This window comes from Littorina saxatilis, linkage group LG15 (assembly GCF_037325665.1).
Source record: "Littorina saxatilis isolate snail1 linkage group LG15, US_GU_Lsax_2.0, whole genome shotgun sequence".
NCBI classification, from domain to species: Eukaryota; Metazoa; Mollusca; class Gastropoda; order Littorinimorpha; family Littorinidae; genus Littorina; species Littorina saxatilis.
In genome coordinates this window covers 1603424-1618423 of record NC_090259.1, presented here as the reverse complement: position 1 = coordinate 1618423, position 15000 = coordinate 1603424, and the positions used below count along the sequence as shown (strand labels likewise).

The 15000-nt window shown below is 43.3% G+C and overlaps 1 protein-coding gene across 1 annotated transcript in view; it reads left to right on the top strand.

Annotated features, from left to right (window-relative positions):
* The window catches only part of LOC138948405 (uncharacterized), a 39234-nt gene that overhangs the window by 15538 nt on the left and 8696 nt on the right, over positions 1-15000 (top strand). Inside the window, exons 7-12 of the mRNA XM_070319938.1 lie at positions 110-212; positions 1708-1796; positions 6202-6388; positions 8938-9120; positions 12999-13145; positions 14354-14500. Coding sequence (XP_070176039.1) covers positions 110-212; positions 1708-1796; positions 6202-6388; positions 8938-9120; positions 12999-13145; positions 14354-14500 — 856 coding nt within the window. The remainder of the gene's footprint in view (positions 1-109; positions 213-1707; positions 1797-6201; positions 6389-8937; positions 9121-12998; positions 13146-14353; positions 14501-15000) is intronic.

Below are 15000 nucleotides of genomic sequence, written 5' to 3'. Positions count from 1 at the left end.
TCATCATCATCATCATCGTCGTCTATCTCAATCTTATTCTATATGTTGTTTTCCGTTTCACTCTAGATGTCTTAATGACAGCTACAATGGCTCGTTGTTTATGTTACAGCACTGCAAAGACGAAGCTGCGGACGGTCACTGTGACCCCGCGCATCGCAACTGCATCATGGGATGTTGTCAGGACGACCAATGTGTGGCCGGCTCTCTCGGGGGTGAGTCTAATGAGCACCTAACCATTCTGAATTAGCTCTCCCAGGGTGAGTCTTCTGAGCATCTTACATTCTGAATTAGCTCTCCCGGGGTGAGTCTTCTGAGCATCTTACATTCTGAATTAGCTCTCCCGGGGTGAGTCTTCTGAGCATCTTACATTCTGAAATATCTCTCGGGTTAAGTCTTCTGAGCATCTTTCATTCTGAATTAGCTCTCCCGGGGTGAGTCTTCTTAGCATCTTACATTCTGAATTATCTCTCGGGTGAGTCTTCTGAGCATCTTACATTCTGAATTATCTCTCGGGGTGAGTCTTCTGAGCATCTTACATTCTGAATTAGCTCTCTCGGGGTGAGTCTTCTAAGCATATTACATTCTGAATTAGCTCTCTCGGTGTGAGTCTGTTAAAGACCTACCTTTACTTGCACGAGGCATGACACCCTCTGCAAAACCAACCTTCAAGGCACTGTCGAAAGTGGAAGAGCTGGTCAGACAACGTTAAAGAATTGACGCATACCAGCTTCCTTGACCTCATGTCGACGGCCCCCAGTATAACAGCATGGAGAAGGGTCTCTGTCTCCTCAGCCCTCATGTCCCCCCGACGACTGATGATGATGACCTGACCTGACCTGACCTGGCCTGTGTTTCAGCCACCAATACGTCACTGTACGAGTTCCTGAGGGGGAACTGTGAGGACCAACCCAGACTTTATTATACCTGACCTTATATGACCTTTTCATTCTACCTTTCCTTACGCTATCCTGCGTGTACTGATCTGACCTGACCTGACCTGTGTTTCAGCCACCACTACGTCACTGTGCATGAGGACCAACCCTGACTTTATTGTACCTGACCTTATATGACCTTTTCATTCTACCTTTCCTTACGCTGTCCTACGTGTACTGACCTGACCTGTGTTTCAGCCACCACTACGTCACTGTGAGGACCAACCCTGACTTTATTGTACCTGACCTCCTGATTACCCCCCGCGGGTTAGGGGGAGTCCCATATTTGTTGGGACGAGAAAGAATTTACCCGATGCTAACCAGCATGTCGTAAGAGGCGACTAACAGGTTCTGTTTCTTCTTTTACCCTTGTTAAGTGTTTCTTGTATAGAATATAGTCAATGTTTGTAAAGATTTTAGTCAAGCAGTATGTAAGAAATGTTACGTCCTTTGTACTGGAAACTTGCCTTCTCCCAGTAAGGTCATATATTGTACTACGTTGCAAGCCCCTGGAGCAATTTTTTTATTAGTGCTTTTGTGAACAAGAAACAACTAACAAGTGGCTCTTTCCCATCTCCCCCCTTTCCCCTATCCCATCTCCCCCCTTCCCCCGTCGCGATATAACCTTGAATTGTTGAAAACGACGTTAAACACCAAATAAATAAAGAAAGAAAGACCTCCTAATTATGACCTCCTCACTCTACCTTTTCTTACGCTGTCCTACGTGTACTGACCTGACCTGACCTGACCTGAACTGACCTGGCCTGTGTTTCAGCCACCACCACGTCACTGTACGAGTTTCTGAGGGGCGACTGTAAGGACCAGCTGGTGGGCAACCAGTGCTCCAACCTCGACTCCTCTCAGGTGACCCTCTTCTCTCATTGCTCGTCCTACCTTTGTTTTGTAACATGATGCTTTAGTCCTTCTCGCATTGCTCGTTCTACCTTTGTTTTGTAACATGATGCTTTAGTCCTTCTCGCATTGCTCGTTCTACCTTTGTTTTGTAACATGATGCTTTAGTCCTTCTCTCATTGCTCGTTCTACCTTTGTTTTGTAACATGATGCTTTAGTCCTTCTCGCATTGCTCGTTCTACCTTTGTTTTGTAACATGATGCTTTAGTCCTTCTCGCATTGCTCGTCCTACCTTTGTTTTGTAACATGATGCTTTAGTCCTTCTCGCATTGCTCGTTCTACCTTTGTTTTGTAACATGATGCTTTAGTCCTTCTCGCATTGCTCGTTCTACCTTTGTTTTGTAACATGATGCTTTAGTCCTTCTCGCATTGCTCGTTCTACCTTTGTTTTGTAACATGATGCTTTAGTCCTTCTCGCATTGCTCGTTCTACCTTTGTTTTGTAACATGATGCTTTAGTCCTTCTCGCATTGCTCGTCCTACCTTTGTTTTGTAACATGATGCTTTAGTCCTTCTCGCATTGCTCGTCCTACCTTTGTTTTGTAACATGATGCTTTAGTCCTTCTCGCATTGCTCGTTCTACCTTTGTTTTGTAACATGATGCTTTAGTCCTTCTCTCATTGCTCGTCCTACCTTTGTTTTGTGACATGATGCTTTAGTCCTTCTCGCATTGCTCGTCCTACCTTTGTTTTGTAACATGATGCTTTAGTCCTTCTCGCATTGCTCGTTCTACCTTTGTTTTGTAACATGATGCTTTAGTCCTTCTCGCATTGCTCGTCCTACCTTTGTTTTGTAACATGATGCTTTAGTCCTTCTCGCATTGCTCGTTCTACCTTTGTTTTGTAACATGATGCTTTAGTCCTTCTCGCATTGCTCGTTCTACCTTTGTTTTGTAACATGATGCTTTAGTCCTTCTCGCATTGCTCGTTCTACCTTTGTTTTGTAACATGATGCTTTAGTCCTTCTCGCATTGCTCGTTCTACCTTTGTTTTGTAACATGATGCTTTAGTCCTTCTCGCATTGCTCGTCCTACCTTTGTTTTGTAACATGATGCTTTAGTCCTTCTCGCATTGCTCGTTCTACCTTTGTTTTGTAACATGATGCTTTAGTCCTTCTCGCATTGCTCGTTCTACCTTTGTTTTGTAACATGATGCTTTAGTCCTTCTCGCATTGCTCGTCCTACCTTTGTTTTGTAACATGATGCTTTAGTCCTTCTCGCATTGCTCGTCCTACCTTTGTTTTGTAACATGATGCTTTAGTCCTTCTCGCATTGCTCGTTCTACCTTTGTTTTGTAACATGATGCTTTAGTCCTTCTCTCATTGCTCGTCCTACCTTTGTTTTGTGACATGATGCTTTAGTCCTTCTCGCATTGCTCGTCCTACCTTTGTTTTGTAACATGATGCTTTAGTCCTTCTCGCATTGCTCGTCCTACCTTTGTTTTGTAACATGATGCTTTAGTCCTTCTCGCATTGCTCGTTCTACCTTTGTTTTGTAACATGATGCTTTAGTCCTTCTCGCATTGCTCGTCCTACCTTTGTTTTGTGACATGATGCTTTAGTCCTTCTTGCATTGCTCGTCCTACCTTTGTTTTGTAACATGATGCTTTAGTCCTTCTCGCATTGCTCGTTCTACCTTTGTTTTGTAACATGATGCTTTAGTCCTTCTCTCATTGCTCGTCCTACCTTTGTTTTGTGACATGATGCTTTAGTCCTTCTCGCATTGCTCGTCCTACCTTTGTTTTGTAACATGATGCTTTAGTCCTTCTCGCATTGCTCGTTCTACCTTTGTTTTGTAACATGATGCTTTAGTCCTTCTCGCATTGCTCGTTCTACCTTTGTTTTGTAACATGATGCTTTAGTCCTTCTCGCATTGCTCGTCCTACCTTTGTTTTGTAACATGATGCTTTAGTCCTTCTCGCATTGCTCGTTCTACCTTTGTTTTGTAACATGATGCTTTAGTCCTTCTCGCATTGCTCGTCCTACCTTTGTTTTGTAACATGATGCTTTAGTCCTTCTCGCATTGCTCGTTCTACCTTTGTTCTGTAACATGATGCTTTAGTCCTTCTCGCATTGCTCGTCCTACCTTTGTTTTGTGACATGATGCTTTAGCCCTTCTCTCATTGCTCTTCCTGCCATTTTTTTGTAGCATGATGCTTTAGCCCTTGCCATGCTAGTCATGTTAGGGATGTAACCTGCAATAATGCCGAACATACAAGGAATGCTACTGTTGTATACTTTTACGTTTTGATGTTGTATGTTGTATGATGTACTGAAAAAGGAGAGACATTTGCATCGGTCTCGAATAGCATTAAAATACATGGAGAGACGATGAAGAATAATAACCAACCAACCACAGGCACTCGTCACGAGGTGGGCGGGGCCTATGTCTTGGCTACCAACCAACCACAGGCGCTCGTCACGAGGTGGGCGGGGCCTATGTCTTGGCTACCAACCAACCACAGGCACTCGTCACGAGGTGGGCGGGGCCTATGTCTTGGCTACCAACCAACCACAGGCACTCGTCACGAGGTGGGCGGGGCCTATGTCTTGGCTACCAACCAACCACAGGCACTCGTCACGAGGTGGGTGGGGCCTATGTCTTGGCTACCAACCAACCACAGGCAATCGTCACGAGGTGGGCGGGGCCTATGTTTTGGGTACCAACCAACCATGTTGTCTGATGCTGTGATACGACCCACCTGAGTTTCTCTTCTCGGGATAATAAAGGTGTCGTCTGGTGTTGGTAGTCGGCAAGCACAAACGATTCCTCCAATTGGCCAAGTCACCCACAACGCCGTCGTTTCGCGAGACCTACCGAACCTATTTGAGAAAAAAAAAAAGCTGCTGAGTTGCTATGTGTCCAAAATGGAATACATTGCCATTCAAGAAAGTGTATGCATCGAACTTATTTGAGAGAAAAAAAGCTGCTGAGTTGCTATGTGTCCAACATGGAATTCATTGCCATACGAGTAAGAGTACGCATCAAAAGACGTCTGAACCAAGTAAATGTGTGCAACTAATCTTATCATTTTGTTTCCTGGAGTTGTGCAGCGACCGGATTGCAGTACGAGTAATGCCTCTTGAGTCAAATTCGTAAAATTCTCTAAGACAGCCTTTGTAATCTTCTAACTAACACTTGTGCTATTGTAGGCTTGGTTTCTGAGTCAGTGTGCGTTTTGAAGTACTCCTGAGCCAAAGAAAAATGAGTTTATCGCACTAGTACCAATACACTTTGAAAGACGTCCGAAGTGACATTATGTCATTGAACTTGTTTTTTTCTGTCAAGCATTTGCGTCACGAACGACTTGCCGTACGAGTAAATACTTCAAAAGGGAATTCTGGAAATTATGTAAATGAAGTTTCTATTTTCTTTCCAGCATTTTCGTCACGGACGCCTTGTCGTACGAGTAAATACTTCTAAACGAATCCTGGAAAGGCTATGATTGATTTTTAAAATTTTGCTTCGAACATTTGCGTCGCAAACAACTTTCCGTACGAGTAAAATATTTAATACTTCTAAACGAATCCTAGACATTCTGTGATTGACTTTTTATTTTGTTTTCAGCACTTGTGCAGGGACAGGTTTGCTGTTCGAGTAAATACTTCAAAACGAATTCTGGAAATTATGTAATTGAAGTTTTTATTTTACGTCCAGCATTTGCACCCCAGACAACTTTGGATTGGATGGATTGGATTGGATAAGATTTACAGTCCAGTGAGGTTACCCTCATGGAAATTCGGGCTGCTTTCTCCCCGGGGAAAGCGAGCTGCCATACATACGGCGCTACCCATATTTTTTTTTCCTGCATGCGTGTATTCATGTTTCCTGAGACTTGATGCCGTGTGAGATGGATTTTTTTTTACTTTATTCCAAGTTCCACAAGTATTTGATGGACATTTTTATCTATGCCTATACAATTTTGCCAGGAAAGACCCTTTTGTGAATCGTGGGATCTTTAACGTGCACACCCCAATGTAGTGTACACGAAGGGACCTCGGTTTTTCGTCTCATCCGAAAGACTAGCACTTGAACCCACCACCTAGGTTAGGAAAGGGGGGAGAAAATTGCGGCCTGACCCAGGCCTGAACACGCAACCTCTCGCTTCCGAGCGCAAGTGCGTTACCAAAATACTTCAAAATGAATTCTGGAAATTATGTAATTAAAGTTTTGTTTAATTTTATTTCCAGCATTTGCGCCGCAAACGACTGTCCGTACGAGTAAATAATTCAAAACGAATTCTGGAAATTATGCGATTAAAGTTTTTTTCTTTTTCCAGCACTTCCGTCACGAACGACTTGCCGTATGAGTAAATACTGGAAATTATGTGATTGAAGTGTTTTTTTAATTTTCTTTCCAGCACTTGTGCAGCGACAGGCTTGCCGTACGCGTGTGTCCCCAGACCTGCGGGCTGTGTTCTCTCTTCCAAACCATCTCGTGTACAGACACTGTGGCCAACGATGGCTGCAAGGACCTCGTGGTGTCCGAGGACATCTGCAACAAGACTCTGGGCAAATACATCTGTCCCGCCACCTGCAACATGTGTGGTAAGTATGGCAAAAGCGTTAATTTATAATAACACTTGTGACAGAAGGCGATCGGTCGTATCTACAAGAAGTGTACGCGTGAAGATAATGCTAACCACACTAGGACAAATACCAAGGATCGTTACGCTACATGGTGGAATAAACTCCTGTTCTTGTTGTTCTCTTCTCTTCTTAATAATAGTAAATGCAATTTGAAAAGGAAAATGATGTTCAATATGAAGTACTACTGTAGGTATTGCTCCTCGTCTGCTTCCAGTGTTTCGAAAAATTATTGGCCTAAAATTGTTCATTCATGCTTTATTCCAGCATGGATGTATCAATGATAATCACTCACCGTGCTTAATTGCCAATGTTCACTCTATAGCAACATCAAGAAGTCCTGCTAGCCAAGACTGCAAAATAGTACATAGTTGTGTGCGTTCAACCGTAAGAAATAAAAGGAATTCTAACTAAAATCGATTGATACATATCTGTTATTTGTATTTTCGACCAACAAATGACATGTTACACAGATCTCGGCAGTCGCTGTTCACCTCGAGCACTGGCGCGGTCTCTGAGGAACACTGACTGTCTCGATCTATGTAAAATGTCATATCTTATTCATACATACATCAATATAAATTATGATACATAACTATGTCTGAGACTTCGGGAACTGTTGACTAGAGCCTCTGACTGGAGAAATGAGAACAAACGTTACTGTACTCACTGACTCCCACTTCAAGCTGAATGTCTAAACGTTACTGTACTCACTGACTCCCACCTCAAGCTAAATGCCTAAACGTTACTGTACTCACTGACTCCCACTTCAAGCTGAATGTCTAAACGTTACTGTACTCATTGACTCCCACTTCAAGCTAAATGCCTAAACGTTACTGTACTCACTGACTCCCACTTCAAGCTGAATGTCTTAACGTTACTGTACTCACTGACTCCCACTTCAAGCTGAATGTCTAAACGTTACTGTACTCACTGACTCCCACTTCAAGCTGAATGTATAAACGTTACTGTACTCACTGACTCCCACTTCAAGCTGAATGTCTAAACGTTACTGTACTCACTGACTCTCACTTCAAGCTGAATGTCTAAACGTTACTGTACTCACTGACTCCCACTTCAAGCTGAATGTCTAAACGTAACTGTACTCACTGACTCCCACTTCAAGCTGAATGTCTAAACGTTACTGTACTCACTGACTCCCACTTCATGCTGAATGTCTAAACGTTACTGTACTCACTGACTCCCACTTCAAGCTGAATGTCTAAACGTTACTGTACTCACTGACTCCCACTTCAAGCTGAATGTCTAAACGTTACTGTACTCACTGACTCCCACTTCAAGCTGAATGTTTAAACGTTCTGTACTCACTGACTCCCCCTTCAAGCTGAATGTCTAAACGTTACTGTACTCACTGACTCCCACTTCAAGTTGAATGTCTAAACGTTACTGTACTTACTGACTCCCACTTCAAGCTGAATGCATAAACGTTACTGTACTCACTGACTCCCACTTTAAGCTGAATGTCTAAACGTTACTGTACTCACTGACTCCCACTTCAAGCTGAATGCCTAAACGTTACTGTACTCACTGACTCCCACTTCAAGCTGAATGTCTAAACGTTACTGTACTCACTGACTCCCACTTCAAGCTGAATGCCTAAACGTTACTGTACTCACTGACTCCCACTTCAAGCTGAATGTCTAAACGTTACTGTACTCACTGACTCCCACTTCAAGCTGAATGTCTAAACGTTCAAGGAAGTGTCCATATTACAGTCGAACCTGTCTAAAGAGACCACCCAAGGGACTGAGCAAAAGTGGTCTCTTCAGACAGTTGATTTATATAGTCGCAAAAACCGTCGGGGATCCTTTGGGGTGGGCTTAATGGGCAGGTGGTCTTTGTGGACAGGTGGTCTCCAGGGCAGGTTCGACTGTAGCACGTTTTAAAACAGAAGACCAGTAGTAGAACACAGTCTCTGGATGTTAATAACAGTAACATTGACCACAGTGACTGCTATCACAGAAATGGCCACAATGATTGATTTATTAAATTCCCCCGAAAGCGGCGTATGGCTGCCTGAACGGCGGGATAAAAACGGTAATGCGTGCAAAACCATGAGTGAACGTGGGAGTTTCAGCTCACGAACGACGACGACGACGACGAGGAAGAAGAAGAAGAAGAAGAAGAAGAAGATGATACATGAAATGTTATATTTTGGTCCCCCAAAATAAATAATATAATATTATGTCTTATGTCTTACCCCACTGGCTCCGTTGCCATTATTGATTTATTAAATCTTAAACGAAATGAGGCAGAGCGTTGTTTAGAGATCAAATAACCAAAGGGAAGTAATCGGTATATAAGCATACAACATGTGTAATGGAGTAAGCTGGAGTTATACGGAACCTTTCTCTTGGCACCTGAGAGAATAACAAGCATTGAAATGAACAAGCGACTTCCATCCTCAAATTGTTATCCAAAACAAAAAAGGACATATAACATTATATTATGTCTTACGCTCCCCCCTCCCCTTTTTTCTGTTTTTACAGAGGCCATCCTTGAGGAGAAGATCAATATGATGCTTCAGAACCCCAACCCCACTGACTCCACGGCCAGCATCGTCCCCCCGGACTTCGGCGCCCTGGCCTGTAGCGACCTGGCCAACCAGGGCTGTGTCGTGCTGGATGCCGTCTGTCCCACACTCAACTGCTCGGACGTCTGCAGCAAATGCCGTCAGTATCACAATAACACCTTGGTTTAAACACGTTGTTAATACGTGCCCTAATACAATAATACAAAACAAGTTGTTATGCAACTGAACATGGTACAGTAATAACACGAGAAATATTAGGGACATGAACCCAAGCGGACGCTAATATTACGTGCCCTATTACGATAATACATTGAAAGGCTCTTCCTCGCAGAGACTTTCTTTCTTTCTTTCTGCATTTGGTGTTTAACGTCGTTTTCAACCACGGAGGTTATATCGCGACGGTCCTCGCAGAGACAGCAGTCAGCAAATAATAACAATATTAATAATAAGCAAATAAGTAACTTGCTAATTCTACCTTGCAAAGACAAAATTGAGCCAATAATGATAATAAGCCAATAATTAACTCGCTAACTCTACATCGTAGAGACAACAGTGAGCCAATAATGATAATAAGCCCATAATTAACTCGCTAACTCTACATCGCATAGACAACAGTGAGCCAATAATGATAATAAGCCAATAATTAACTCGCTAACTCGACATCGTAGAGACAACAGTGAGCCAATAATGATAATAAGCCAATAATTAACTCCCTAACTCTACATCGCAGAGACAACAGTGAGCCAATAATGATAATATAGAGCTTAAACAATGACCACGAGTTGATTACTGGAAAATAAACCACTCGTGGGTATTTGCAGCCGCTTGGTAATTCACTCGTGTGCGGAATAAACCACTCGTGGGTATTTGCAGCCGCTTGGTAATTCACGAGTGTGCGGAGCAGTGGTTTATTTTCCAGTAATCAACGAGTTGTCGTCATTGTTTAAAGCTATTTATACAACGAACAACACGGGTCGAACATGCAGTCATGCAGACGACATTTTGTAGGCAATTTCATGTCAGCCTAATCACTCAGAGTGTCAAATGCGCGTAATTCAAATAGTCCCTATTCTTTTACTTTATTCTTCGTCTCCGACTCGTCGGCATTATACTTGTCTCGTCTAAATATCGGACCCTATTGCTACGATTAAAACACAATAGCGTTTATATAGCTATTCTGACATTACATTCTGTGTTAAAATCATGCTTTGTCAGCAACAAGGACCTGGGGCCAGTTTCATAAGATAGCAGTGAACCGACTGACAGTCGATCGACTGCCCAGTCGATGGACTGTGGTTGATCGCCGGGTCACCGAAAAGCGCGTTTCATGAGCGAATCACCGTCACCCGCGGACAACCGCAGTCGACCGACTGTACAGTAATCCGAATGGCCAAGTCGAGGGCTAAATTTAGCAACATTACCACTTCCGTTTGCTCATTCGCACGTGGAAATGGCCGGTTACGAAGAAAAAACAAGTCTCGGCCCGCTCAAAATAACTATGACCGAGACTTTTAGTAATTCCTTCGCGTGACGTCTAACCCTCTTACGCCATAATGTGACGTCTTCAAGACATAACCCTGACTTGTCTCCTGGATTACTGCGTCATGATAGATACATTTCGAAGAACAATCACAAGGTTTGGCTCACAATCCAAAAAAGTGTGAGCATTCTGCCATTGACTGTGCGGATAATTACATTTATTTTCGGTTTACCGCAGTAAGCCGAACACAGTGTTGGGGGGAGAGCATCACCGTGTTTGGCCGACTTCCGGTGAGACGACCCGCAGTCGGCCGACTGAAATTGTGTTCGTGAAACCCGATAACGTCGGATTACTGTGGTTATCTCGGACAACTGCAGTCGGTCGACTGTGTTTCTGGCTTATGAAACTGGCCCCAGAATGGTCCATGTCGTTGACTGATTGCAGACGACGGTTCCCTTTCCGCATGAAGCCACGGAAATAACCGAACATTGAAAAATCCACGGACATGTATTACGGAGAAAACTCGGGATAACCGGATGTTTAGCATTACGTCAATATGCTAGGAATCATATGACGTCATGACGTATCATGCTTGCCTACGTAGATTGTATGTTCGAAAGTCTGACTTCTGTTGTGAATTCGCGTGGTGAAGACTGCGGTAAATCTGTAGATCGTAAGAGAACAAGGATTGTCTCAGAAGAAACGACTAAATGTTTCAGACTGGTAACTTCATTTCAACATTGCACTATATAATGGACGTTCTATGTGACAGGAGAGTTTGCTGATTTTGTGTTAAACATTGGAGAGATCGTCTGCTAGAATCAGAGATAGGTCGCTTCAGATTGCAGCTTCTGGAAATTTGCAAGGTTTGTTGCCTGTTAAAGAACTGGATTTTACACGTAATGTATGTCATGTGCAGTAAGAAACAACAAAAACACACACAAAGCAAATGGGATCGTCTGTCGACTAGTCACAGAAACAAACCTGGCGACGTCAGCCATTGTTGTTACAGTTTTGAGTCAACATTGTATTCTTCCGCAACAGGGTCCAATCGTCTGGGCTTCAAATGATGTCATGTTCTAAAAATAAATTCTAGTATTGATTATTTTTTAGCCCTCTTTATTCTTACTTCGAATAATCCACGTGTGATTTTGGTGTAATCAAAGTAGTTCGTTCTAATTTCTCAATTGTCTAAAAATAATCAAATAGATTTAATCCACCCCTCGGTTGCATTACAGGAGTTGTATAAAAGCCAATAATTAACTCGCTAACTCTACATCGTAGAGACAACAGTGAGCCAATAATGATAATAAGCCAATAATTAACTCGCTAACTTTACATCGCATAGACAACAGTGAGCCAATAATGATAATAAGCCAATAATTAACTCGCTAACTCTACATCGCAGCGACAACAGGGAGCCACTATTGATAATAAGCCAATAATTAAATCGCTAACTCTACATCGTAGTGACAACAGTGAGCCAATAATGATTATAAGCCAATAATTAACTCGCTAACTCTACATCGCAGAGACAACAGTGAGCCAATAATGATTATAAGCCAATAATTAACTCGCTAACTCTACATCGTAGAGACAACAGTGAGCCAATAATGATAATAAGCCAATAATTAACTCGCTAACTCTACATCGTAGAGACAACAGTGAGCCAATAATGATAATAAGCCAATAATTAACTCGCTAACTCTACATCGCAGAGACAACAGGGAGCCAATAATGATAATAAGCCAATAATTAACTCGCTAACTCTACATCGCAGAGACAACAGGGAGCCAATAATGATAATAAGCCAATAATTAACTCGCTTACTCTACATCACAGAGACAACAGGGAGCCAATAATGATAATAAGCCAATAATTAACTCGCTAACTCTACATCGTAGAGACAACAGGGAGCCAATAATGATAATAAGCCAATAATTAATTCGCTAACTTTACATCGCAGAGACAACAGTGAGCCAATAATGATAATAAGCCAATAATTAACTCGCTAACTTTACATCGTAGAGACAACAGTGAGCCAATAATGATAATAAGCCAATAATTAACTCGCTAACTCTACATCGTAGAGACAACAGTGAGCCAATAATAATAATAAGCCAATCATGAATTCGCTAACTCTAAATCGTAGAGACAACAGTGAGCCAATAATGATAATAAGCCAATCATTAACTTGCTAACTCTACATCTTAGAGACAACATGAACAGTGAGCCAATAATGATAATAAGCCAAATATTTACTCGCTAACTCTACATCGCATAGACAACAGTGAGCCAATAATGATAATAAGCCAATAATTAACTCGCTATCTTTACATCGCATAGACAGTAGTGATGAACGTGCACACAACAGCAGTTCCCGACGGAGGTCAGCATGCTGTGCAATGTGATGCCCTGGTAGACCTGAAAATAGACAACAGTGATGCCCTGGTAGTCCTGAACTGCAGGTGTCTTTGTCTGTTAATAGGTAACTCGCTAACTCTGTCAATAAGTAACCCGCTAACTCTACATCGCAGAGACAACAGTGATGGCCGTGTCCACAACAGCAGCCCCTGATGGCGGTCTGGACGCGCTGCAGTGCAGTGACCTTGCCGGTCTGGGCTGTGGGGTGCTGGACGCTCTCTGCAGCAAGGTCAACTGTACCGATGTGTGCGACCCCTGCTGTGAGAATACATGTATTTCATTGTTAACCATAGTTTTACTTTTGAGCAACAGAAAGCAAACCAAACTTGTAAAAAAAATTGTGTTGAGCAATTGTTGCTCTATGTCTCTGTCTCTGTCTATGTCTCCCTCTGTCTATGCCGCTCTCTATGCCGCTCTCTCTCTCTCTCTCTCTCTCTCTCTCTCTCTCTCTCTCTCTCTCTCTCTCTCTCTCTCTCTCTCTCTCTCTCTCTCTCTCTCTCTCTCTCTCTCTCTCCGTGTCTCTGTCTCTCTGTCTCTCTCTCTCTCTCTTTATCTATCTCTCTCTCTCTCTCTGTATTTCCCTCTCTCTCCCTCTGTCTCTCTCTCTTTTTTTCTCCTTTTTCTCTCTCTCTCTATCTCTCTTTCTTTCTCTGTCTCTCTCTCTGTCTCTCTCTCTCTCTATATCTCTCTCTCTTTCTCTGTCTCTCTATCTCTGTCTCTATCTCTCTCTGTCTCTGTCTCTCTATCTCTCTCTATTTCTGTCTCTCTCTTTCTCTGTCTCTCTATCTCTCTCTCCCTTTCTCTCTCTCTCTCTCTCTCTCTCTCTCTCTCTCTCTCTCTCTCTCTCTCTCTCTCTCTCTCTCTCTCTCTCTCACTCTCTCTCTGTGCAATGCATTGATGAGGCAGAAAAGCCACTTCGCCGAATTTATGTACAGGACAGCGAATCTCTCAACGACATTCCATTCACCCTCCCCTCCCCTCCCCACCCCTGAGTTGTATCGCACTAAAGTGCAGGTGAAGTGTGAAACAAACAAACTTGTGACAATCAGCGTGTTTTACAGTACGGGGACAATCCTTGTTCAAGGCACTAAATGCGCGAACTGGCGCGACTCGGAGTTCAGGAACTTGGCGGATTGCATAAATTCCATCATCAAACATCCTGAACTCGCTACGACGCTCAACACACGACTGGCCCTCCTATCCTTGCCAACCGTCGAGCGGTCCAGCAGCGGGGGGCTTGTGGTGCGTGACATTGCGGACACGCCCACTTCCCGCAGCCATCGGACGGTGACACAACAGCAGTTCCCGACGGAGGTCGATCAGCATGCTGTGCAATGTGATGCCCTGGTAGACCTGAAAATAGAGACAACAGTGATGCCCTGGTAGTCCTAAACTGCAGGTGTCTATGTCTGTTAATAAGTAACTCGCTAACTCTGTCAATAAGTAACCCGCTAACTCTACATCGCAGGGACAACAGTGATGGCCGTGTCCACAACAGCAGCCCCTGATTTCGTTCTGGACGCGCTGCAGTGCAGTGACCTTGCCGGTCTGGGCTGTGGGGTGCTGGACGCTCTCTGCAGCAAGGTCAACTGTACCGATGTGTGCGACCCCTGCTGTGAGAATACATGTATTTCATTGTTAACCATAGTTTTACTTTTGAGCAACAGAATGCAAACCAAACTTGTAAAAAAAATTGTGTTGAGCAATGGTTGCTCTATGTCTCTGTTTCTGTCTACGTCTCCCTCTCTCCATGCCGCTCTCTTTCTCTCTCTCTCTGTCTGTCTCTCTCTCTCTGTCTGTCTCTCTCTCTCTCTCTCTCTCTCTCTCTCTCTCTCTATCTCTCTCTCCCTCTCTTTTGTTCTCCTTTCTCTCTCTATCTATCTCTCTTTCTCTGTCTCTCTCTCTCTCTGTCTCTCTATCTCTCTCTCTTTCTCTCTATCTCTATCTCTCTCTCTCTGTCTCTCTATCTCTCTCTCTTTCTCTGTCTCTCTCTCTCTCTGTCTCTCTATTTCTGTCTCTCTATCTCTCTCTATGTCTCTCTCTCTCTCTTTCTCTGTCTCTCTATCTCTCTGTTTCTGTCTCTCTCTTTCTCTTTCTCTGTCTCTATCTGTCTGT